General features: G+C 40.4%; 1 protein-coding gene across 1 annotated transcript; it reads left to right on the top strand.

Annotated features, from left to right (window-relative positions):
- ZBP1 (Z-DNA binding protein 1) lies at positions 1-27531 on the top strand. Its single transcript, XM_063425918.1, has 11 exons — positions 1-145; positions 3522-3602; positions 6549-6725; positions 7595-7672; positions 8031-8111; positions 14191-14376; positions 18342-18425; positions 19780-19923; positions 20649-20813; positions 23842-23952; positions 27338-27531. Exons 1-11 carry the CDS (start codon positions 43-45, stop codon positions 27529-27531), a joined length of 1404 nt encoding a protein of 467 aa, XP_063281988.1. The 5' UTR covers positions 1-42.
- Positions 27532-27678: the final 147 nt, after the last annotated feature.

Genomic DNA, 27678 nt, shown 5'->3' on the forward strand with positions numbered 1-27678 from the left:
GTTTTGTTTCGTTTTCCTAACATGACTAAGAATTGAAGCCACATGTCACGTGACTGGGCTATCCCATGCACCGCTGCCAAGGAGCGTCCCGTCAGACTAATTTCAGATAGCAGCGGGAACGTGACTGAGGACTGCGCTGCGGCAGGTAAATAAAATCCACATCCTAAAATAAAATCCTATTCCCACTCACTGGGAACGGTGCAAGGACGTAGACTGCAGCAATAATCTCACTCAATCTGAGATCCTGCTACTGTAGCTACAGAATACTCACAATAACTACTGATCTGATATGTTTGGTAGATTTGAATCTAATTGAAATCTTTTATTTCATTAATGTCTATGAGCATTCCAAATAACCCTTGCCATTATTTTTAGCACGTCTCTATGTCAGCTTCCTGTTTTTATTACGTGGGGATGAAATGTAATTTCCAACTCTATTTATCACGATTTCCAGCTAGTGCGCCCATAGCAATTCATTCTAGAAGTTTCTATTGCTGTGGGCCGACGTTATCGGGTAGATTGAGATAAGCACTTTATAGCTTCCTCCACAATGCGGATAGAACTTTGTCATGTACCCTGATGCATGGGGGGATGGCTGTTTATTTAAGTTTTTCTAAAAAGTGCCTGAGGTTATTTGTTTGCTAATTGAAGTGACAGACACTGTAAGGAGAGATAGGAAGAGGCTTATTCAGTAAAATCAATTGTCTGGAATTTTTAAAGGGACACTATAGTCACCATAACCACTGTAGCTTAATATAGTTGTTATGGTGTCTATAGCCTGTCCCTGCAGGCTTTTCGATATAAACGCTACCTTTTCAGAGAAAAAGGGCTCTGCTATTGCTGAAATCTCCCTGCTTTTTTTTAAATTAAATGTTACTGACCCTCACTTTGGCATATCGATGCTTGCTGTTTCTTTAGATTTTAGCATTTTATTATCGAAGTTCCCATATCTCTCTATACAATTCAGGGGCCTTTAGATACAGCACTAGCATTGTTTTATAACTTTATTGATAGGTGCCCTCCAAGGCACGTTAGGGCAATACTAGATTTCATTGTACTTTTTGTCTACATTCCTAACTAACTTTTAAGGCCCCCCTGTACTGCCAGGGGGGGGGGGGACGGGGGATTTTTGGCTGTAGAGGTTTTATCGATAACCTCTGTACATTTTTATTATTCTTAATATCGACCAAAATGTTAGATCCCTTCCCTCCCCTCTTCTTTCCCTCTTACGTTTATATTTAGTTTTTTTATTATATTTTATTCTTCTTACCGGACTTTTCTTTTTAGTTTTTTTCAATTGTACAATGTTCATTACTTGTTTGTTTGAAAAAAAATATATTGTTATGTGTTATAAAAATGTATCACTAAAAACTATTTGAAAGGAATTTTTTTTTTTTCCTTTTTTCAAACATTTCCGGGTTTGGTTACGTACAGAGGCAAACACTGTTTACATTGTATTCAGTTTATTGTTACACTATAGACTTTGTGTTGACACATAAATTGAAAAATCTGCTTGATGTTTCAATAGGCTGACCATCTTGTTAAGGAACTGAGATTGCAGAAAACCTCATCACTTTGCAGTTTTTGGCATTTTTATTTAAGTTATATTTTTGAAACTTTATTTCTAGGAATCCCTTCTTTTTTATTTTTTTGTTTTTTCATCTATTGGCACAGGATTAAATTGGGGACTTTTTAAAATGGCCGAAGTCTGGGATATCAGGCTTAGGTCTGGGTGGGGGCTTAGTTTTAGGAGAACTTTGAGTTTGGGGCGTTTAGTGGTCAGGTGGTACATAGTGAACCGGAGAAGGCATTATAAATTGTATATTTAACCACTTAAAGCATTCGTTGTGTGGAGCTATTTCAGTTGCTCTCCTTTGATTTGTTCATTGCAATAAGCTGAAAGCTGAACATTTTGACAATTTTCAATGGGGGTTGAATCGTTTTGATTACAACTAGACTGTGCATTGTGTCACGGCTGAAATTAGGCCTTTATCTTCCATTCCTTGTAAAATATAAGATGATGCGTCCTCTTCCCTTCTTGCGCCCACCTGCCCTTCATTATTTGATTTGAAAATAGAAATGTAGGAGCTAGCAGGTGAACGAAGCAGGTGTGTAGCAGGAGAGCTCTTTAATATTGAGCCTATGCAAGCATAATAGAACTACCACATCCTAATAATTTGGACCTGGAATGCGACCTTACCTAATGGGGAAGAAGTTCAGACACCAAGGACCCACAAAAGCAGTGGGGTCCCGGGACATAGAAGACCTTTTCCTCCGACCCAAAAAGGCTGCAGCAGTCCGTGTGCCAAAAGAAAATAGCGAGGAGCAGGCCATGGATGAACTGGATAAATTCCTGGGCCCCGGAGGTCTACACCACCCTCCTCCTTTGAGGACCATGAGATGCTATCAACTAAAGGGGACATCAAAGACCTCCGGCAAAACATACGCAAGATGTTTGCAGCGGACCTCGCTATAATGCGGGAAGAGATGCACACTGTTGGGGGGCGAGTTAAAGCAGTGGAGGAGGACACAAGAAGTCTCACAGCGAGATGCCAAACATTAGAAGCAGAACTACAAACCTCCTTTACTCAACGACTGGAGGCCATGGAGGACCAACACAGAAGCCGGAATATTAAAATCTGGGGAATCCCTGAAGCTATAACCCCTGAAGAACTGCTGCATTATATCAGAATGTTATTGACCACGATATTTACCTCCAGACAGACTAAACAGGCCAAAGCAGAAGGGGCGCTACGTATACCAAAAGCAGCCAGAGCTCCAGCTGGATCCCCACAGGACATAATAACTTAATAACTCAGTTTGTTTGATTTACTTTTATTAAATAAAAAAAAAGTGCAAATATATATGCCAAGACACTGAAAATCAACGTTTCAGTCCAGCATGTGGACTTTCATCAGGATTCAGGATCCTGATGAAAGTCCACATGCTGGACTGAAACGTCGATTTTTTATGGAAACCCAATAAAAGTTAAATTTTAAAGGAATCTTCCGTGAGTGCAGCCACACTATCTGTATATATATATATATATATATATATTTTTTTTTTTTAATTTAATTTGTATTTAAAAATATTTAGCAAAAATATTTTATATAGTGCCAATTTAAAAAGGATTGATAATAGGTCCCTAGGGGCACATGGCTCGAAGAGGTGCCCAAGTCGCCCCTCCCTAAACATACTATGCCTACATTCACCTTATTTCAAGACTATCCATTCCCTTTTAGATTGTAAGCTTTCAGGCAAGGCTCTCATGACCAAACATATGTTTGTTTTGTCTTTAACTACATTTTATTATTTCACCACTTCTACTCACTGAATTCAGTGCTACGTAACTTCTAGTAATAATATATACATTTTTAAGGGGGTTTTCTATAGCAAAAAAATTATTAGGGAAAAAAATAATCGTTGGTTATTATACTACTGTGAATGTGAAAAATATTCTTGGAAAAACATTTTCCAAAAATGTGAAAATATATTTCATTAAAAATTCTTTTTTTTACTAGGTACGATGAGTTCTGCAGATGAGAGTGAAAATGGTGGAGTGAATTCAAATGTTGTTGTGCCGTGCTCTCTGACTCCTTTACGTGGGTATATTCTCTGATTTTCCTTTATTTTCTTTAATCCCTGGTAATATGGTAATATGTTTGTAACGGACCGTTTCAGCAGAAAAGGGATTAAAATCCGTTTAGGCGATATGCCCCTTTCTGAGAGACAGGCACAGCTACTGCAGAACACCAAACTCCCGAACTGGATACAAAATAGCACTCCAAACTGGAACCTCCCGAATAGCTGCTAGCAGACGAACAGGAAAAGCATACATCAGCTTACACTCCTGGCAATCAGTCTCCAACAGCATACAGTGAATCCCCCCAAGAACCAGACAAGGCTCCGTGTTGAGGGTCAAGCAGTGGTCTCAGGTGCTGGCACACCCAGCCTGTTTCTTATTACAGTTGTTGCAAATACAGGACTGCCCACTGGGAGGGATAAAACAACCAATCACATCATAGTTACATCCCACAGATTCCCTCCCCTTATCCTGAGAGGAAACTCAATTACACATACAGTTAAAACATACTTTTTACCCAACTTTCATAACTCTTAAACCATACATCCAATTCACATAAAAATTATATATTCACAATCAATCCATTCAGGGGAACAACATATTAAAAAAATTGCATGAATCAGACCAGGGGTTCAAAAGTTAGTAAAGTATCTTTTGGGCCCTGGCTGGCACATAGCTATCTGGCTCAAACCGGTTTTACAGAGCCCTGTCTCCTGGAGACAATGGGAAAATAATCCAATTATATCCAGGGATAGAGGCAGACTCCATTGAGCACATGGTTGCAAAAAGACATAAAATTACACAATGTTACAATTACTACATAAAACATATACATGCAACATATCCCCAGATAGCTTAGGTCTGAGCGCACATTATTGAATGGTGCTCAGACCACACACATACAGTTCAATTGCCATGGAGCTAAAGTCTTTCCCATAGTCTTTCATTATATGAATGGGCTCCATGGCATAGCTATCTGGGGTATCACCGCTCACACAGGGCAAGTACCGAATGACCCCACTGTATTTAAAGGGCCAGAATGAGTGACATACACTCTGGTATGGCCGAATACTGTTTCTAAAGGGCCCAATCTACCAGGGCCATAGTCCAAAGGCAGCAGGCGGGCAACCAGGCTTCTCCAATGCAATGTGGCGAGATTGCTCTCGTCACAATGTTAATTTCCCCCCACGACTTCAGAGATACATATTTTTTCTACCATTGACATCAATGTACGGAGGGAAGAAGTGTGTATTATAGTTATTAATGATATATTATTGTAGCGAACTGTATCCCCAAAGAGCGCTCTACCTGGTACTACCTACATGGAGACATCCACCAGGGAGAGGCGCGAGCCCTAGCCGACATTTTGCAACTAGCAGGTGGCTTCACAACCACAGAGTCCGTGCCGACCAATGGGAGAAGCGCTACCATCCAAATTGGTTTTGCGCCCTTTCTCCCGATTGGCCGGCAAAACACCTCCCCTCCCTGAATGCTGATTGGCCGCTACGTGTTCGTGCCCTTTTTCCGGATAGGCCGCTGCTTTCACCGACCTAAACCAAGTGATCTTGTTGAACTGTTTTCGGGTATGTACAGAGCTTTGAGCCCAGACTTTACACGATGATTTCTCGGGCTCTGTAGATCCGATCGCTCCAAAATTTGCAGGGAGCATAACTCGGACCAGGAGCTATCCAGGGCATGTAGAGATGCATTACTGTGTTTTGTGTATTTTGTGTTTTTTTTTGTGTGTCCACTTCCTGTGCCTGGGAGACACCATTATCTCCAGACGCAGCGACGCTGGGGGGGGCTTATGTTTTACATTACTGTAGATGAAGACCCCCTGCGGGGGTCTGTGCATAAATACTGTGTATCTGGCCTTCAATAAACAGATTCTGTTGTGCCCTTCATCAAGTCTCTGTCTGATGTTTGGGTAACCAAGCGCTCTAACCACTGCTTCGCTTCGGAGATGGGAGAATCACAACGGATATACTCAGTCAGAGTATAGGGGATCTGTTACAATCATATAATTATATTTTATAACATTATTGTACATATTATGGTACAATAGCACCATTCAATGCTCTGTATAATACTGGTTACTATTTATAGCTGGGTATCTATATACAAAAACTCACAAACTGGGTATTCGAGAATTATATATATAATTATTTTGGGTTTTTATGCTCCCCTCTTACACTACGTACTTAAAGGCATATCTTTTTTTTGCAACAATGTGTGACTCAATGGTAGCTTAAAATTGTCATTGTTACTACATTTAATATTTTATACTTTAAATCTGCCATTTTGCCTGTTTTGCTACCTTTGCTTCCATTGACTTGAATGAATGTTGGATAATGTTTTCTCAAAAAGAGAAAATAGGGTTAATGTGATACGCAGACCCAGCCAATTGAGTGCACTGGAATATTTAACCAAGGTCAATTATTATTTATTTTTAGAATATCTTTCAGAGGGATTCTAAAGTGTAGGGAATACTTGTGTACACTGCAGCTCCCTCTGCTCTAGAGGCAGTCTTAGTCCTGCAATGTAATTATTGCAGTTTCTCTAAAACGGCAATTATTGACATTGCAGGACTAAGGAGGACAGGGCACCTAGTTCCCTTCAATACGCTGAATTGGTCTGGGTGCCTTAAGTGTTCCTTTAAAAAGTGCTGCATAATATGTTTAAAGATCCCACCCCATCATAATATTTACAGTGATAATAAAGTATTTTATGGTTTATGAACTTACAGTTCATTGTAAAAGGCTGCAATACAACCAGTTTATGGAGATTGGTGCTGTAGAATGTTGTGTTTAGCTACTGTTACCATTTAATTCAAAGGAAAACTAATTTGCAAAGGTGTAAAGACCTGCCCCACTGTACCCCATGCGGCAAACTTGTCTATTACTGTGCTCAGTCTTTGTCTGAATTTGGTGATAAAACCTGCTGAAATTGTATATTTGCTTTCCAGAGAAGGCGATCTATTTGTTTCTGATAAATAAAGATCCGCAGAAAGCAAAGGATATCGCACGAGGTGTGAATAAGAAAAGTGCCAAGGAGGTTAATCCTGATTTGTATCTAATGAAGGGAAAGCATTTTCTAACTCACAACTTAAACCTCTGGTCCGTGACCAACAACAATAACACAGGTCTGTCAGAGTATTTCATATATGACAAAAATTATGTAATATGTGGAAATTATAAAACTTCATGCCGGTTTAATCACTAAAGTGTTTTCATTGTCTGTCTGTATCTGTGTGTGTGTGTGTGTGAATTTGTTTAATCCCATGGGAATGGGGAATGGGGCCTGTGTAACAATGGGGAGACATAGCCCGGACCCCAACCGTGGGCATCGAGTAGGGGATACTTGAAATTTTTAGGGGTGGACCTGTTGTCCCCTCCGCCGGCTCCTACCCATGCCGGCGGCCGGGTGCTCTAATTAATTGTAAAATTGGGGGGGTGGACAATGGTCACTTTCTCAAGGCTTGGCTGTCAGAGAAGTGTTATTGGTCGGTTTACTAGTCAACCAATCAGAGTGTTCTTGGTCTTTTTGCAAAGCGTGGGAAATTTGCAGCCCTGTTAGAATGACACTGTTCGACTTTTATTCCTGGAGTCTAGCGGTTTGTTAATGGGATCAGTCTGTGCTCTGTACTCCGGGGCTGGGGTGACGTTAAGTCCTGGCTCCCGGCATTAGTACAGGGGGGGGCGAAGAAGCTGTGCAGTGAGAATACATACAGATCCCATCAGATCCCCTGCCGCCTGAGATGTTTGTCTATGAACTGCTTGTAAAATGTAGGCACTGGCTATGTAAAAAGCGCCACCTGTAGGCAGGAACCAGCTATGACAGTAAAGGTGCGCTCTGTGCACCCCCTGCTGCCTGTTAGACCGCCCCGGTAAGTACGCTACCGATAAGCACCTATGTTGCCTACAGTGACCTTTAAAATGGCGGATATTTTTGATAAAGAAAAAACATTGCCTCCACTAATTCTATCCGTACCTTTATTCACAATCTAAACAGGAAAGCATGTGACATCTAAAAATACAAATAACACTACCTACTCGCAGAACACGATGGCCCTGTCACTGGGCAGTAAAAGTAAGTCGCCATTATGATAGTCATATGACTGAATACATCATTTTATTTGTGATATTATATAGTTTTATATATATATCAAAGTGTGTGTATGTGAATGTGTCTATTTTCATTGAAAATGTGAAAAGTTTCGCAGGTGGAGATTTATTTTTTATTTTTTTTTAAACGAAAAAAAAAATGAGAAAAACTAAATGCACTTGAAAATACTTTATACCATTTTTGACCTGGATCATTGCAAAAAAACAAAAAAAAGTTAGAAAACAAAAATCAAAAAGCAAGAAAAAAAAATTGCTATCGCAGAGTTTGAATTAAAAAAAATAATTAAAATGTTCATTCGATAAACAAATGATTTGTTTTTAAGGTCCATCGTGCTCTGCAGAACAGGCTGAAGGCAGAACAGTGAATTCAAATTGTGAGCCACCCATCAGACTAACACCAACACGTGAGTATCTCCTCACAGCCTCCATTTTGTTTTACCGGTACAGCCAAGTTCTGCAGGTTTGTAAAATGTTCCTTGATGATGGCATTGATCTATAAAACCAAGATGGAGATATCAGAATATACAAATTGACGTACCCTGACATTCTGGAACTGGTAATATATATTTATTTAATTTTTAGAATAAATTAAACACTCTGCCTTTATTGTTTTTCTTGACTTTCCTTTAACCCCTTAAGGACAGAGCTTCAGAAGCTTGTCTTTCACTTAATGACAACGGCATTTTTTGCATTTTTTGCTATTTGCGTTCAACTGCAATTTGCATTTTACTAATTTATTGCACCGACACATATTATATACCGTTTTTTAAAGGACAGAAAGGGCTTTAATTTGATGTAACACATATATATATAAATGCTTATTTATTATAAAAAAATACAGAAATATGCAAAAAAATGAATTTGTGTATTTTTTTTTACAGTTTTTGCAATAATAATGTGTACATAATTAGTGCAGGTTAAGGAAAGTAATTAAAAATAAATTCATTTAGTTGTTCTGAATTACAGAATATATAATGTGTCTGGGATTTTAAGTTTTTTTTGGTAGTTACAGGTCACAAAGCACAAGGAGTAAAATAAACTTTTTATGTGGAGCGATTTTAGAATTTGGTATGTTTGTCTTGTAAGCCTAATAGCCATAAAAGAAAACAAAATTGCCACACAAAAGTATATATTTATATAAAGTAGACACCACAGGCTATTTACCTAAGGTTGTTTTGACACTTTCTACGTAGCCATTTCACCGCCAACCTCTGCTAAATATTGGAGTAAAATTGTGTTTTTTGGGGGTTTTCGCACACAAACTTATAACAAAGAACTTCTCATGTGTATTTTGTAAAGTTGGTGTGTGCTATTCCTGTACAAAGTTTTATTATGTGTTCAGTTACTTCTGCTGAGTACAACGGTACCCCCATTGTATGTCTTTGGCACTATTTCGTGAAGCTACAGTGCCATATAGGAGACCTGTCCTTTTCAATATTCACAGTAGAATTTTGAGAGACGGATTTAATGAGCCTATGCTTCCATTTGGGGTATTATAGTAGTTTGACTGTTCAAAAAAACCCCACAAAGGCCTACCATTTGTAAAAGTAGACACTCCAGGGTATCTCATAAGGTGCATATTGTGCCTTAACATGCCCCCATTTTTTTACCATTACATGCCAAAGTATGTGGTAAAAAATAATTTTGTGCATATTTTACATACGGATTGCATTTTTGCTGGGCATTTTGTATATTTCATGTGTGCCACTAAGTTCAAACCCCCCAAATTATGCTCAGCTAAGTCTTCTGAGTAAAAGGACACCCCCATTGTATGTCTATGGCACTATTTTGTGAAGCTACAGTGCCATATAGGAGACCAAGCCATATCAGTTTTGACCGAACTTTGAATTTTGACGCCGGGCCTATGTGCAATTTCCAAGCATCTTTGCAGGTTTTAAATTCAAACTACCCCACAAAGGCCTACCATTTATTAAAGTAGACACCCCAGGGTATTTCAAAAGGCATATTTTGAACCTTAGCGTGGGATAATTTTTCCGCTAGCTTGTACCAGGTGTAGTGGTAATAAGCGTTTTTTCTGCCTTTTTGACACACAAAGTGAGTTTGCACAGTATATTTTGCAAACCTTATGTGTACCACCACTCTATAATACTTTATATGTTGCTCAGCTATGTCTGCTGAGTACAAAAATACCCCCGTATGTACCTTTGCCAGGTATATGTGGACATCGGAGGGGCACATTTGGGACACAGCCATTCCATTTTTTTTCAAATTTTGAATTTTTACGCTGTGCCCATGTCCCATTTTAGAGTATTTTACCAGGCTATATAATCCAAATACCCCATAAAGCCATACCATTTCTTAAAGAAGACATCCCAGGGTATTTCAAAAGGCATATTTTGAACCTTAGCGTGGGATCATTTTTCCGCTAGCTTGTACCAGGTGTAGTGGTAATAAGCGTTTTTTCTGCCTTTTTGACACACAAAGTGAGTTTGCACAGTATATTTTGCAAACCTTATGTGTACTACCACTGTATAATACTTCATATGTTGCTCAGCTATGTCTGCTGAGTACAAAAATACCCCCGTATGTACCTTTGCTAGGTATATGTGGACATTGGAGGGGCACATTTGGGACACAGCCATTCCATTTTTTTTCAAACTTTAAATTTTTACGCTGTGCCCATGTCCCATTTTAGAGTATTTTACCAGGCTATATAATCCAAATACCCCATAAAGCCATACCATTTCTTAAAGAAGACATCCCAGGGTATTTCAAAAGGCATATTTTGAACCTTAGCGTGGGATCATTTTTCCGCTAGCTTGTACCAGGTGTAGGGGTAATGAGCGTTATTAAATGTATTTTTTTACTTTTTAAAACTTTTTTTACTTTTTAAAACTATTTTTTAAACTTTTGTTTTGATTATTCATTTTTTTAAAGTTTCCTAAACTTTCGTAAAACTTTTTTTTACAGATTTAACATTTTTCTAAGCTTTTTTTTTTACGTTAACCCCTAACTAGCAGTAAGCAGCACTAACAGTAAATTCCCCATTTTCCCATAACTCCCACCCCAGCTAGCAAAATATTTAATTATACAATATTTAAATTAGTTAATTAAATAAATTTAACCCCTGAGGGTTAAAAAAGAAATAAAAGTTAATCGTCAGGGGTTAAAAAAAAAAATTAGAACAGTATAATACTGTGATCTGTATTTTGATCACTGTAGGCAGTGATCGACTGGCAGGGAAGGGGTTTATTTTTTCAATTTTTTACTTAAATGTTATTAAAACTTTTTTTTTAACTTAATTTTTTAACTTTTTAAAGCTTATTTTTAAACTTTTTTTAACGTTAACCCCTAGTTAGCGTAATACTAAATCCCCCAATTCCCCACTAACTTCCACCCTCCCCAGCTAGCTAAATGTATAATTTTAAAATATTTAAATTAATTAATAAAATAAATTGAACCCCTGAGGGTTAAAAAAAAAAAAGAATTAACCCTCAGGGGTTAAAAAAAAAATCAGATCTTAGTAAAATGTAATCCCTGCCAATTGATCACTGTAGTCAGTGATCAATTGGCAGGGAAGGGGTTAATTTTTTATTAAAATGGGTAAAGGGGGGTTAAAGGGGGGTGGGATTTTAATTTTACTATTTTTTTTTTCCACCAGGGGGCAGGATCACTGAAGATCCGTCTCCCTGCACTTCACACAGAACCAGGAAGTGCAGGGAGGCGGAGGTGAGTATAGAGAGCACATGTGCCCGCTCAGACATGCTGTCAGAGCGGGCACATGTACTCTGACAGCCCGATCCGGTGCTCCCGGTCTGCCTCTAATGCAGAGGCAGACCGGAGCACCATTAACCCCACGATCGCCGCGATTGCGGCGATCTGGGGTTAATTTTAACGGGTGACGGACGAGGTCCGTCACTCGTCATTAACGCATTCCCCTGAGTGACGGACCTCGTCCGTCACTCGTCGTTAAGGGGTTAAGTGACTAATTGCATTTTTTGTTGTTTACTACTAGACAATAAATTGAATAATTAATACAGATTTTATTAGCTTGAAAAGAAAGGATACAGCGTGCAAAGGCCTTGGGGAACCATTAGAGGCTTAAAGCTAAATTTACAGAGCAGGAGATACAAACTTCTAAAGCAAGTTAACATCTGATTGAAAGTGAAACAATTTTTCATGCAGGCTGTTTTGATTCACAGCCAGGGGGAGGTGTGGCTAGGTCTGTATAAACAAAGTGATATAACTCCTAAATGGCTGGGAATTAAGCAGTGAGACTGCAGTAGTATGATCTATACACCAAAACCACTTCACTAAGCTAAAGTTGTTTTGATGCCTATAATTTCTCTTTAAATAAAATAAGTCTGATAATCACAAATTACTCCCCTTTCTATATCTTAATTTTTCTGTCTCCCATATTATTCCTAGATCTAAGTTAGCCTTCTATAGATACCTCCCAACATTTCAAATGGACAAAGAGGGACCCTTTTATTTTAGGGGTGTGAGTGGGGTGTGGCCAGAGGTGAGACTGTTCTGAGAAAGTTTAAGTAACTTGCCATTTAAAATATTTTGCAACTAAAATGTAAGTTAGACCTTTTGTCGATGATTCAGTTTTCTGAATTTTATGCTATTTATTTTATTTTATAAATTACAAAATATATAGATTTTTAATTTAGAACAATGTGTCTTATTTCTAAGCAGAGTAGTATTGTTGTGGAGCTCTGTTATACACTCAGACACATTACTGGGAGTATTATTGCTGTGGAGCTCTGTTATACCCTCAGACACATTACTGGGAGTATTATTGCTGTGGGGCTCTGTTATACACTCAGACACATTACTGGGAGTATTATTGCTGTGGAGCTCTGTTATACACTCAGACACATTACTGGGAGTATTATGGCTGTGGAGCTCTGTTACACACTCAGTCACATTACTGGGAGTATTATTACTGTGGAGCTCTGTTATACACTCAGACACATTACTGGGAGTATTATTGCTGTGGAGCTCTGTTATACACTCAGACACATTACTGGGAGTATTATTGCTGTGGAGCTCTGTTACACACTCAGTCACATTACTGGGAGTATTATTACTGTGGAGCTCTGTTATACACTCAGACACATTACTGGGAGTATTATTGCTGTGGAGCTCTGTTATACACTCAGACACATTACTGGGAGTATTATTACTGTGGAGCTCTGTTATACACTCAGACACATTACTGGGAGTATTATTGCTGTGGAGCTCTGTTATACACTCAGACACATTACTGGGAGTATTATTGCGGTGGAGCTCTGTTATACACTCAGACACATTACTGGGAGTATTATTGCTGTGTAGCTCTGTTATACACTCAGACACATTACTGGGAGTATTATTGCTGTGGAGCTCTGTTATACTCTCAGACACATTACTGGGAGTATTATTGCTGTGTAGCTCTGTTATACACTCAGACACATTACTGGGAGTATTATTGCTGTGGAGCTCTGTTATACCCTCAGACACATTACTGGGAGTATTATTGCTGTGGGGCTCTGTTATACACTCAGACACATTACTGGGAGTATTATTGCTGTGGGGCTCTGTTATACACTCAGACACATTACTGGGAGTATTATGGCTGTGGAGCTCTGTGATACACTCAGACACATTACTGGGAGTATTATTGCTGTGGAGCTCTGTTATACACTCAGACACATTACTGGGAGTATTATTGCTGTGGAGCTCTGTTACACACTCAGTCACATTACTGGGAGTATTATTACTGTGGAGCTCTGTTATACACTTAGACACATTACAGGGAGTATTATTGCTGTGGAGCTCTGTTATACACTCAGACACATTACTGGGAGTATTATTGCTGTGGAGCTCTGTTACACACTCAGTCACATTACTGGGAGTATTATTACTGTGGAGCTCTGTTATGCACTCAGACACATTACTGGGAGTATTATTGCTGTGGAGCTCTGTTATACACTCAGACACATTACTGGGAGTATTATTACTGTGGAGCTCTGTTATACACTCAGACACATTACTGGGAGTATTATTGATGTGGAGCTCTGTTACACACTCAGTCACATTACTGGGAGTATTATTACTGTGGAGCTCTGTTATACACTCAGACACATTACTGGGAGTATTATTACTGTGGAGCTCTGTTACACACTCAGACACATTACTGGGAGTATTATTACTGTGGAGCTCTGTTATACACTCAGCCACATTACTGGGAGTATTATTACTGTGGAGCTCTGTTATACACTCAGACACATTACTGGGAGTATTATTACTGTGGAGCTCTGTTATACACTCAGACACATTACTGGGAGTATTATTACTGTGGAGCTCTGTTATACACTCAGACACATTACTGGGAGTATTATTGCCGTGGAGCTCTGTTATACACTCAGACACATTACTGGGAGTATTATTGCTGTGGAGTACAACACCGTTCACTGAGTAAAGTTTTATTGATGACGAACGAGAGACTATACTGACAATATACTTCTGTTACAGAAAATGAAATCTACCAGTATATGAAGCACACTAACAAGCCACTAAAACCTATAGACATTGCACGTAAGATTGGAAAAAGACGCTCATCAGAGGTTAATCCGGATTTGTATGAAATGGAGAAAGAGAATTTGCTCGTTCGCGACGAAGAGACCAAATGCTGGCAAATTAATTCAGAGCACAATGCAGGTTTGTAAAATGATTTGACAATCCTCAAGTATATAAAAAAAGATAGTAGTGGGATAGTGATTTAAAGGGCCGGAGTCAAAAATGTAGATTTTTAATGTAAAATAAGCACTTTTATGTTATAGAAAATTTTCTCCATACTTAACGTAATTTTCTTTTCCTGGCAATAATTCATGGCAGCATCACTTATGGGTTAGCTCTGCCCCCAACAGGAACAGGACAGGAAGCAATGAACTAATTCGAACCAGCCTGTAGGCATAAAAGGTCCCTCCTCCCTCTATCCCACCGTCTAGTTTAAAATTGTAAAACAAAATGGGAGGGTTATGGGAGGGTTATGGGAGGGTTATGGGAGGGTTATGGGAGGGTTATGGGAGGGTTATGGGAGGGTTATGGGAGGGTTGCTGATGCTGCCATGAATAATAGCCAGGAAAAGAAAGTTTTGGTTAGTATGGAGAGAATGTTCTATATTCCTGGCTAATTCCATGGCAGCATCACTTATGGGTAATACCCAAACTAAGACCAATGGGAGCGAGAAAAAAATGGATACTGTTAGTCAGCTGGAACAATATTCTAATTATGAGGGGTGAGCAGGGTTTTTGTAAAGAGGGGGGCAGGTTTTTTTCTGAATAGCGGGCGCAGGGGGTTTGTAGGGGGGCAGGGGTCTTGGAAAGGAGGGCCAGGATTTTTGTGAATGGGGGGTGCAGGAGGTTTGTAGAGGGGTGTAGGGTTTTTTGTAGAGACGGGCAGGGTTTTTTTGTGAATGGGGGTGCAGGAGGTTTGTATGGGTGGGCAGGGGTCTTGGAGAGGAGGGCAGGGTTTTTGTAAATGGGGCAGGGGGTTTGTAAAAGGGGGACTGGGCAGGGGTTTGGTAGAAGGGGGTGTTGTAGAAGACAGACTGTGCAGGGGTTTGTAGAAAGGGGGTTCTGTAAAAGAGGGACTGGGCAGGGGGTTTTGTAGAGGAGGTGCATGGTTTTTGTTTAGGAGAGCATGATTTGTAAAAGGGAGCCTGGGCAGGGGCTTTGTAGAAAGGGGATTATAGAAGGGAGACCGGGCAGGGTTTTTTGTAGAGGAGGGGGTGCAGGGTTTATGTAGAAAGGGGGGGTTTTGTAGAAGGTGGACTTGGTGGGGGTGGGGGGTCAAACACAGGATCTGCCCAGGGTGCCAAATGCTCTAGGTACGCCCCTGCCCATAGTGTCCCTTTAAATCCTCTTTGGTTAGATGCTTATCTAACCATCGCCCATTCAGATGACGTGTTACTGCCGGTATCTCAAACGGCCAACAAGCTGGGTTTGGCCATTCAAGTTGTGTATAGTTTTAGGAGATCCATGGTGCCTCTGACCAATGAGGACTTAAAATGTAAGCTAGGAGGGGGCGGGGCCTAACCGGGGAGCTGAGAGGCAGCAAATCTCCTCAGCTCTCTCAATCCGAATCGTATAGAGCGGATTTCACGGATCAAAAGACGTCTTACAGACACAAAAAGAGGCACAAGTGGATACCAACCAGAGGCACAAGTGGATACCATCCGTGACACAAAGCGAGTAATATTTCCCTGAGATGAGGTTGAGGCCTAACAACATGGCGGGCTCACAGGAGACGGCCGCTCCTCTGCCGCCAAGTCAGACTGAGCTTCTGCGGAGGGGCTCTCGTTCCCCCCCCCCTCTGGGCCGGCGGGGGTTATCCCGGTCCACCCCCAGCATGAAGGTACTAACCAACGGAGAGGGGCCGACAGGCGGGAGACACGAGGCCAAAGCAAAATGGCCGACGGCACAGACACCAGCACAAAGAAACAAAGTCCCGGGGACTGGGCAGCTGCCTTTCAGGCAAGGTTTGATGCAGTCTGCGAATGCTTCTGGGCGCACTTGGAGGATAGGCACCAGCCTCTACAGCCACCAAGGGCCAGCACCACGGCACAGGCACCCACACTGCTCCAACCAGACAGTGCTAACTGGCACCAGATCACGAAGCAGAAGGTGAAGGCCCAACCGGGCAAAGCACTCCACGACGCTCCACAAACAGCAGAGAATCAGCTGAAAGTGAAGCGGCAGCCACACACGCTCAAGCATACGGGGAACAAAAGGAGCACCACGCGGGCAACATTCGGTGTCCACCGCGCCACTGCCTTGGGGGAGACTCAGGGCCCCACTACAAGTCAGGCTTGCAGAAACGGAGCACTGGCCCACCAGCGACCCCAGGGGTGGAAGGGCTCCCGACACCCACAGCGCCCCGTTGCAACTAAACGCACGCCTAGACCTACCCACCCACTCCACCTGGCAGCAACAGGGCCCAGAAGCCTGCACCCCTCAGCTCCACCAGAGGCCCGAATACTGCCAACACACCAGCCCCTTCGACCGGCATCCGTGCGCAAAAACCCGACCGACCCCGCCGGAAGAATGAAACTTGGGACAGCCAAGACAAGCAAAGGAGGCATGGGATCCTGGGCTGCGCTCCTGCTCCGCTAGGAGTCACTAACGGGCCACAGAAAGGTCTATATGCTCCAGCACATAAGTGGTATCGGGTGAAGATCTGTGGCTGTGGGGACTCTCTGTACTGCAGCTGAGTACACTACAGTCATCTGACATTTATTGTTTGGTTTATCCCTCTTACTTTGCAATTCCCTACCTCGGCCTTATTCCAGCAGTTTTACAATACCTGACATGCCTTTTTGAACTCAAATATGTTTCACTAAACTTGCTTATTGATGGCTTTACATCACACATACGTATTTACAACTAGCTTGCCTATAGAGATGACGTAGCGGAGCCTACAGTAGCTAACACAAACATGCATATATTATCCTTGTAACACAACAGGGCATATCGCACAAGGCCAAGATATTCACCCTCTACGGGCTACCGATATATCACTTACACTGCTTTCTATAACGCAGCTTAGCTACTCACCCTCAGCCAGTGGGCAACAGTGGTACTCACCACTGTTATTAATACATGCGAGACTTATTCTTTATCCAGCTAGCCTTTTTATATCAGTTTAGCATTTTTCTACTATAGTCTACTACTATTAGGCTTAAACTACAATAGGCTTTATCAAAAGCGACTGGCTTCCTGTGGAAGAATGCCTAGGTGCCTCAACTATAGGCTACAGTTAAAAAACGTAACCGTATCAGCCTGATTATTTAGCTAGCAATGTGTAACTGTATTACTCGCGCTGTTACCGATTTAACCCATGCACTGACTAAGCCTGATTACAGCGTAAATGTACACTTAAAATCAAAACTATACTGTTACAATTATTGAAGCCTGAACATGTTGTAAAAATGTGCCTACTAACTATCTAAACAACGTACACCTTTCATCTTATTACTACAAAAAAAGTGCAAGATTTACTGTCTACCCCTATGTTTAAAATGTTCGTAATGTGCTAGAGGAATGCCTTTGGGGTACCTCATAAGCAACTATTATGTATATTGTACGCACTAAAAAAAATAAAGAATTAAAAAAAAAAAATGTAAGCTAGGAAATACAGAAATATACACACACACACACACACTACAATAATACACACAGAGCCTATACATATTTATTTATATATATAATAATGTACATAGAGTCTTTAATATTTAAGGATAATAAACAATGACAGATTTCCTTTGAGTGAAATTTGGAAATCCCTCGAACACAGGGGGTTCAGAATGTGCCCACAAAATATCCCAGTGTACGCTTTGAGATGCTGTGATTAGCACATCCCCTCACTCCCATCCAGACCAAGATGGGCTGAGAGTGAAGGGAATACGAAGCACAGGATCTTTAGCAGGGCAACGGAATATTCCGATGTTCGTAGACGATCATGATAATTCCGGTTCTCCTCTGGACCAGAATCCGTATAAGAGAAAGAATAATTCTGTGTCTTTTAGAACAATGAGGTTTTTGGCTGTTACGGAGTAATCACATGTCAAATATATAAAATTACAACCGTTTTTTATGGATTGCGTATTTATCTTTTGTATTTAGAAACAAATGTGCCATCAGAGAATCAGCAGGCAGATAGCCAAAAGACATTAGAATTTTCTTATGAAGAAAACGCAACACAACCATGTGAGTAAAAATGAATGTATGATGATCATTCGAAGGTTGGGTTGGTCTTCTACTGGTCCTAACAAAAGCGGGCAGATTAATCATTCGGTTTAATGTCTCACTGGCCCCCAATAAAAGTATTTCCTGATACATTATTGCCATATCTTAGTCCTTCTTTCCTATGACCATGCTATACATAGATTTTCAAAATCGTCACAACAAAGGATCACTTGAGATTAGAGTTGACACCTCATCTTTTTAATGTCTCGTGGAGATGATGCACTAAAAATATATGTAGAAAAAAAATCGAAATGTAAAGAATGAAAATCATACTTCACTTTTCAAAGGCTGATAAAATTACGCAGCTACTTTTGGGGCAAGGATCGGCTGATTTTCCTCTGCCAATCCTAGTCTGCTTCTTGTTTTCATTGGGAGCACTGTAGGTATTCTATAAACTCCTTCTAAGCAGGGTGTACGGGATATATAATTTAACAGTCCCAAGTAGTTTAAATTGGGAAGTTTTCCCCGGATTAGATATTCACTTTGGAGACATATCTTGAGATAAGTCCCAAATATGCCAACACATAGAATAGCAATTCAATAATTGACCCTTGGCAGCAGACTTCATTTAATTACTTATGGATTCTCTCCTTCCAAATTGTCACACAATACTTATGACTTTTTTATTATATACATTACAGTTATAGCTAGGGACATTTCATTAGGCCGTAGTGGTTATGGTACTTGGTGTCCCTTCCATAACTAATTTTCGAAATGTAAGCCAAATTGGATATTTGTTAACTAGCCTAAATTTCCCAATCCCGCAGTCATTCAATTTGAATTAACCCGAGCAGAGGCAATCCTGCTCCGTAATGCTGACATGTTAACTAGGAAGTAACCATAGCAACCACCGTGCATGTGCTGTACTTGCCATGTCAGAGAACAGGAGAACTACTGGTAGGAGGGGGGTCCTGCTCCTCCTGTCAATCAATTGCTGGAAGAGAGATCTATGGCAACTTTATTCTGAAAATGTGATCAATGGGTGTGGCAGAGGCCATTAATAGGTTTTAATTTCAATCTATACATTTGCTAGCACAATCTACTATGGATTTTTTCTTTTAAATGAGGCAAATTTACGTGGACAAAGCAGAGAAGGATTATCCATAAGGCTACTCAGCCTTCTAGGGTCCAGGGTCCCTTGAATCATTTCTATGGGAAAAAATGAAGCAGGGGGGAGCAAACTGGTAACATGCTTAGGGGTCCTTGGATCTTAATCCTCCTCAGGTACGATGACAGATACATTTTAAGTTGTGTTCCAAAATAGTTTGTTTTTGTTTTACTGAACCCATGAATGGATCTTGTTTTTTATTTTCAGGTTATGCTGTCAATAGTGTTCCAACAGAACCGAAAACAATAAATTATTACTTTATGAATCCAGGGCAAATCCAAATAGGACATAATAATTGTATACAAATGTACAGAAGTAAAGAAACAGAAGAAATACCTGTGGTTTCAGAGGGTAAGTTAACTTACGGACATGGTTTCCATACTTTGTCCCAGTGTCCTATGTAAAGACCATGGTCATTTTCATATTCACGATTCTGCTAATATACGATTGGGGCAATCAGGAGATGGGTGAGGGCAAATAGCCAATATCCCGTACTGCTACTGGGACTTTCGTACTGTGGTTTCATGCTAGACCTAGAGGCGTAATAATGGGTGGGACTTTCCAAGTTGATATACCAACCAAGTCAACATGTGGGAGAGAGGTACCCTACTGTCGGTCCCATAAAAATATCATAGACAAAAGTGTCCCAACACGTTGAAGCAGAGTCAAGCCAAGAAGGAAATGTAGACCAGTTGGCCATTCTCACCTGCCAAAATAAGGCCAAATCATCAACAAACAACGGGTGTTGTAATCCACCAAAACAAACCCATGAATATATAGTTTAAATACATTCCCAAATCAGCTACATCCAAAAGTATGACCTCCATGTCTTAAAACTAACAAGGCACGCATTCGCTTGATCTGTCTAAATAGAGCTTTGGTCTCCAGTCTTGTTTCACAAGATGTGGCTGAACTGCACTTTTAATAAACTTCTGCCACCCTATAGTTCAACCGATGTAGTTCATCAGTTGGAGATCTACCCTTGGACCACCCCTGTGGCTATTTGCTGTAACGTTTTACGTGGTCTGCTTTCACATAGAAGATAGTACACCAATGTTTTGTTTTGTGATTGTCAGATGTGGATACTGGTGCTGGGAATGCCTTTGAAGTCGGTGACAGTCAATACAATTCTCAGAGCCAGGACGGTTTGAATTTCACTATGGATCTTCCGGATGGCGGTCTTCTCAACTGTACTGGGTGTCAAGACATGAAAATAGTCAGCAATGCCGACAGTGGACTATGTAAGAAACTGGATGAGATTCAGTGAGGGTGTGATGTGGTCACTTACCACCAGAAATCGGAGATCGCTAGAACTTATAATCTATTCTAACATTGTGAACAGTGGTGTGAGAGGGGAAAAAAAATAATAATTACACCTATAGTTATTGTTCAACCTATACCTTTTTTTTCTTCAAGCGGTTTTTAGGAATGGGGTATTTGCCATGGATCTTCCAGCACCATTACATCATTCTAATGAAGTTATGGTGCCCAGGGTCCCTTTCAGAATAAATATTTGTGTTTAATCGACTCCCGAGGCACAAACTTTGATAAAAGTCGTTTCCACTTATCTGTCCCGCACAGCTTACATCTCAGTCCAAATGTTGCTAGTTAGCTGCAAACTTATCCCAATTTACTAATTAATCACGCATAGGGTTACTGCTCAGGAAAACCTTGTACATTGTCCAGGTTTAGAGACCACCTACTCAGCTGGGAGGTTATTATGTGCACCAAATACCATTTTATAAATCAGGTAAATGCTTTGTGAACAGACTATTTGCCAGATTTAGATTATTAAATGCACCATAACCACTACAGCAAGCAAGTCTCTCCACTCCCTCCTCCATTCTTTTGTTTATTTAAGGATTTGACTTCTTACCTGGGTCTGCCACAAATGGCTCCACAACTCAAATACTGCTAAGAGAGGTGGGAGCTGTAAAAGAGGAAATTCTGTGAGCTCTGGGGCCAAGCCCAGCCCTCTCGCACATGGTAGTGGTTATGGTGAGGTTCTTTTAAGCAAGTCTTAAACAGAGCGCTTTTCAGATAACTTTGCTAATAGAGCAAATGATCACAGGTTGAAACAAATACAAAAAATAAAAATAAAATTAACCCCTTCAGGACGGAGTCAATAGTGCACGTTCTGATCAAAACAAAACGTAAACAAAAACTGGAATTTGCGCTATATGTCTGTTCACCCGTAGTTCCCCTCTTTCAAATTATATGCACCCACACTTATTATATATCATTTTGTTCAGGAGAAACAGGGCTTTAATCTATCATTAACTATTCATATATGGAACATCATTTATTATGAATAAAAGTATGTGAGAAAATAAGATTTTTTTTTAAATTTGCATTTCCGTCTGACATTTTAACTGTGAATGTCATAATACTGTTAGGTTTTACTGCAAAAAAATGCACATATTTGTAATCAGCGATGTCTCACGAGTACAACAGTACCCCCCATTAACAGGTTTTATGTTGTTTTGGAAAGTTACAGGGTCAAATATAGAACATTACATTTTCAAATTGAAATTTGCCAGATTGGTAATGTTACCTTTGAGACGGTGTGGTAGCCCAGGAATGAGAATTACCCCCATAATGGCATACCATTTGAAAAAGTAGACAAGCCAAGGTATTGAAAGTGGGGTATGTTTAGTCTTTTTTAGTAGCCACTTAGTCACAAACACTGGCCAAAGTTAGCGTTCATATTTGTTTTTGTGTGAAAAAAGCAAAAAACTAATATTTGGCCAGTGTTTGTGACTAAGTGGCTACTAAGAAAGACTGGACATACCCCACTTGCAATACCTCGGGTTGTCTACTTTTGCAAATGGTATGCCATCATGGGGGTAATTCTCATTCCTGGGCTACCATACGCTCTCAAAGGCAACATAACCAATCTGGCAAATTTCAATGTGAAAAAAATGAAATGCAAGCCTTATATGTGACTCTCTAACTTTCCAAAACACCATAAAACCTGTATATGGGGGGTACTGTTATTCTCGGGAGACTTCACTAAACACAAATATTAGTGTTTTAAAACAGTAAAACATATTACAACAATAATATAGTCCATAAAAGTGCCGTTCGTTTGTAAAAAATGCAAAAAACGTAACTTTTACTTAAAATATCATCGTTGTAATACAATTTACCAGTTTGAAACACAAATATTTGAGTTCAGCGAAGTCTCCCGAGTAAAACAGTACCCCCTATGTACAGGTTTTATGGTGTCTTGGAGAGTTACAGGGTCAAATATAGTGCTTGCAAATTAAATTCTCTGCACTTTCTCCCTGTGTTGTCAGGCATGTCAATCAAATTTTAATTAATCAAATCACATAATTACGTTAAAAGATTATTTAAATATACATGTAGAATTTTAATATATATGCATTTATAGGTATTTAAATTCTACGTGTATACTAATGTAATCTTTTATGTAATTATATGTATTTATCTATATATATATATTTGCGGTTATTTGTATTTTATATATATATAGATATATATAGAATGTCATTCTAAGTGTATTTTGTTACCGATATATATATATTAATAACAAAATACAGTTAGAATGAAATTACATATGCATATATAATTTATATTAAATTTTGTTTCAATATTTTATTTATTTATTTTATTATTTTATTTATTTATTATTTTAATTATACGTATTTATATATAATATATATATGTACATCTATTATATATATAATATATATACATATTATATATATGTAACGTCATTCTAAGTGTATTTTAATATTAATATATATACTTATATTAATATTAAAATACACTTTGTATGACGTTACATATATATAATATGTATATATATTATATATATAATATATATACATATTATATATATATAAAAATATATTTAATTTATTTTTACACTTGTCTTTTATTTATTTTTTATACTTCCCACCAGCAGGGGGACTGTCTGATATTTCAAACAGTCCCCCTGCTGGCATATCCACAGCCAGCTATAGGCGGCCATGTGATCGCTCTTTGAGAGCGATCACATGGCCCCCGGGGGCCTGATTTGCCGTGGGAGGGCTGCCTGGGCTGTGAGGCAGTCCTCCCGAAGCGGATCGCGGCGGAGGTAAGTATAACTTACCTCCTGGGGCTGCAAGCCGTTACGGCGTGCTATGCCGTCATAACGGCGTTAAAGCCCACTTAACCCGTGACGGCATAGCACGCCGTAACGGCGTTAAGGGGTTAAACACACAACATGGTGCCTTACAGGATTTTTCTGTTTTCTATTACTAGGTTGTGGAGAGGATACAAATTCTAGCGAAGCCTCTGTCCAAAAAGTGTTGAGCCGGTACCCTGAGCCAATATCGGAGTCAACTGAGAACATCCTAATATTTAGTGATACAGGTATTTAAATGGTTCATTCCTTAAAGGAATTCTCCAAGCTGACATACACTGTAGTGGTTACATAGTTACATAGCTGAAAAGAGACTTGAGTCCATCAAGTTCAGCCTTCCTCACATATGCTTTTGCTGTTGATCCAAAAGAAGGCAAAGAACCCAGTCTGAAGCGCTTCCAATTTTGCAACAAACTAGGAAATAATTTCTTCTTGACCCCAAAATAGCAGTCAGATGTCACCTTGGATCAAGCAGCTATTACCCCACTAATTAGAAATTATATCCCTGTAAGTTATGTTTTTGCAAGTTTTTATCCAATTGCAGTTTAAACATCTGTATAGACTCTGACAAAACCACCTCTTCAGGCAGATCATTCCATATCCTTATTGCTCCTACTGTAAAAAAAACCTTTTCTTTGCCTAAGATTAAAAAAAAATCTAATTTCTTCAAGCCTAAATGTGTGACCTTGTGTCCTATGTATAGCCCTGTTTATGAATAGATTTCCAGATAATGGTTTGTACTGGCCCTGAATATATTTGTATAATGTTATCATATCCCCTCTAAGGCGCCGTTTTTCCAAACTGAAGAGATTTAAATTTTTTAACCTTTCTTCGTAACTAAAATGCTCCATTCCTTTTATCAATTTTGTAGCTCGTCTCTGCACTTTTTCTAGTGCCATTATATCCTTCTTAAGAACAGGTGCCCAAAATTGCACAGCATATTCAAGGTGTGGTCTTACCAGCGATTTATAAAGAGGCAAAATTATATTTACATCTCGAGAATTTATGCCCCTATTTATACATGACAAAACCTTACTGGCCTTAGCAACGGCAGATTGGCATTGCATATTGCTACCTAATTTGTTGTCTATAACAATTCCTAAATCCTTCTCGTGTGTGGTTATCCTTAGTTCACTACCATTTAGGGTGTAAATTGCTTGTGCATTCTTAACCCCGAAGTGCATAACTTTGCATTTTTCTACGTTAAATTTCATCTGCCATTTTAGTGCCCAGTCCCCCAATCTATCCAAATCCCTCTGCAGCAAGGCAATATCCTGCTCACATTTTATAACTTTTTTTTTTTTTCAATTCTTTATTTTATTCGTGCAAAGTGTGAACAGCCAAATTTGCACTGCCACAATAGCTGGTGCAAGCGAATATGTATACATATAACATCATTAGTATGGCATTGAAAAACATTGCAGATTTTTTATAATCAGAACAGGAAACATGTTAAAGGTTAAACAAGCTTGTGCGATTCGATATGCTGATAGACTGAGCTAGTGATTGATTACCTATGTATGAGTTTACTCGCCAAAGTCGTGCGTTAACCTAGATTTTCGTGAGATAGGTAAAATGAAGCATGCTTAGTATAAGATACATTGGGTGAACTGTGTGTGTGATAATATGCTAAGAGAGACAGTGTATCTTTACAGTAGTTGGTCATGTTGAGAGAGGACATGAGTAGGCCCATGTAGCTGTGTTTGGAACCACCTGATCGGCTAGCGCTTAATGAAGTGTGGCATGACTCCTATACAAGGTTGCCAAAGTGGCATAGTGATTTCCTCAGTTAAAATTTGGGCAACTTGGGGCCTGGCTCACTTTGTGGGCATTATGGTCGTTGGCAGCCTGTGCTGTTAGTAAAGTGGTCATGGTGTCATGCAATACGGGTGAAATAAAATAGTCGGGCTGGAGAGGCATAATGGAGGTGGGGTGCTAGCTAGGGAGAGCAATGAGTCACAATCTGCCTGAGTGGGGTAATGTGGAACCGAGGAAAGTTCTCCTTGAATGGCAGACCGGATCCTGTCCCCTGACCATGCTGTCTGCCGATCCCCGTGCTTGGCAAGCGGGAAGCTGGTGCTGGAAAGTCTTGGAGTGTGATGGTAGGTTGAGGGAAGAAGGAGGCCCCTCTCCAGCCCCAGGCCTGGTATGATGCTGGCATTAGTGTCCGGCAGACTCGGGAACTCCGTGGGACCGGGTCGGCACCGCAGGGGGTCCTGATCTTCTTCCGCCGCCTCCGGCGGGCGGTTCGGGTGGTGACGCTGAGGTGGACTCCGGTTGACCCTCAGCCTGGGTGGGCTTTTAGTGCGTGGGTCATATGCTGGGCAAAGTGCTGTGCCCGAGACAGGGCCATGCCGCCTCTGTCTCCGGTCCCTCTCCTTTCTTTCCCCGTTCGGGAGACAATTGGGTGTTGGAGCGCTCCTCCAGTTTCTCCCAGAATAGGGTGAATATTGCGTCCAGTCGTGTGAGCAGAGACTGCGTGGGCACAGGCCTTGATGGGCGGCTAGTGTCTGCCATTTTGTGTGGCCCGGTGTATTCGGAGCCTGCATCACAACAGGCCGTAGGAGCCTGAGATTTTGTGTGTGCCGGGTCGGTGGGGACTGGGATGACCCCCGCCGGTCCATAGGGGGGAGAACAGGAGCCCAATCCGGGGTCTGCAGTGAGCTGTGGCGGTGGGAGAGCGGCCGTCTCTCCCAGGCCAACCATGCTGCTAGGCCGCGAGGTTTGTCTGCTCAGAGCTGGCGAGGAAGTACACTTGTGTGGTATCAGCTTGAAGGGCAGAGAGTCCCCTTTCATGAGTAGGTAAGTTTGTGCTGGTTTGCGGGCTCTGCTCCGTGAACGTTTGGTAGGATTAGCGGTTAATTGCAGGAGCTGTTGCAGCTTGCGTCCGCTCCATTCCGCGGTCAGGCCCCGCCCCCACATTTTATTACTTTACAAAGTTTTGTGTCATCTGCAAACACTGATACATGGCTTTCAATGCCCATTTCAAGATCACTTATTGTGCCAGAAGTGTTTTAGTGCCATGGCAGACTATTTTATCAACCTACCTGGATCCCAATGGGCACCTGGGCTCCTCCAGCAGGTGAACAGAACAGGCCCATGGAGGACTGCTCACTGGCCATCGGTTGACGGTATCAGCCATCGAGTGTGTTCCTGGTTGTGGTTTATACTACAGATACTCCTACTCTTCCAACTGGACCTAGGCAAGTTCTTGAAGTACTGTTAAATTGGTTTAATGTCTCACTGTGCTACTGACACCATAACCACTACATGGTGCTCCAAATGTTCCTTCAATAAGGAGCTAAATTGTACACTTTAAATAGGATTATTCAAATTCTAATTGCAGCACAATAAATCACAGAAGAAACCAAAGATTTATTACATTAAAATAGTGAAGGGTTGTGAAATGAAAACCTATCCACAAAGATTAGATTAAACATGCTAAACTGACTACATTATGATTTAGAGACTTCAAGCCTGTGGGATTTTTTTTTTTTTTTTTAATTTAAACTTAAATTGACTTTAGTAAATAAACCTGTGTATTTTCAATTCTGTGATATAGAACACTGACATATTTATAGTACAAAGTAGGAGATTAATGTATTTGTCTTCTAGATCTTGGGGAGACACCAGCACCTCAAACTTCATCCCCAATCAGAAATGAAGGTCCTTTGAAGGACTTAAATATTTCAGACATCACTGACCAACTTCAGAAAGTGATCTTGGACAAGAAGATAAATGGTGAAACACTAGAGGATAGTTCAGAAGGAGAAAATATTCCAGCCAGTGTCAGAATTACAGGACTCTAGAGACTCAGTTTAGCCAAATGTGGATGTGATAACTGCTTCAGGTTACCTGCCTTCACCTGTGGCAAAATGGCTCTGACTCCAGATTTGAATCATCTTCTTACTAGAAGTCCTTTCCGGAGATGGACATAAAGGCACAGAAAACCCAAC

This window comes from Pelobates fuscus, chromosome 6 (genome assembly GCF_036172605.1).
Source record: "Pelobates fuscus isolate aPelFus1 chromosome 6, aPelFus1.pri, whole genome shotgun sequence".
Lineage (NCBI taxonomy): Eukaryota > Metazoa > Chordata > Amphibia > Anura > Pelobatidae > Pelobates > Pelobates fuscus.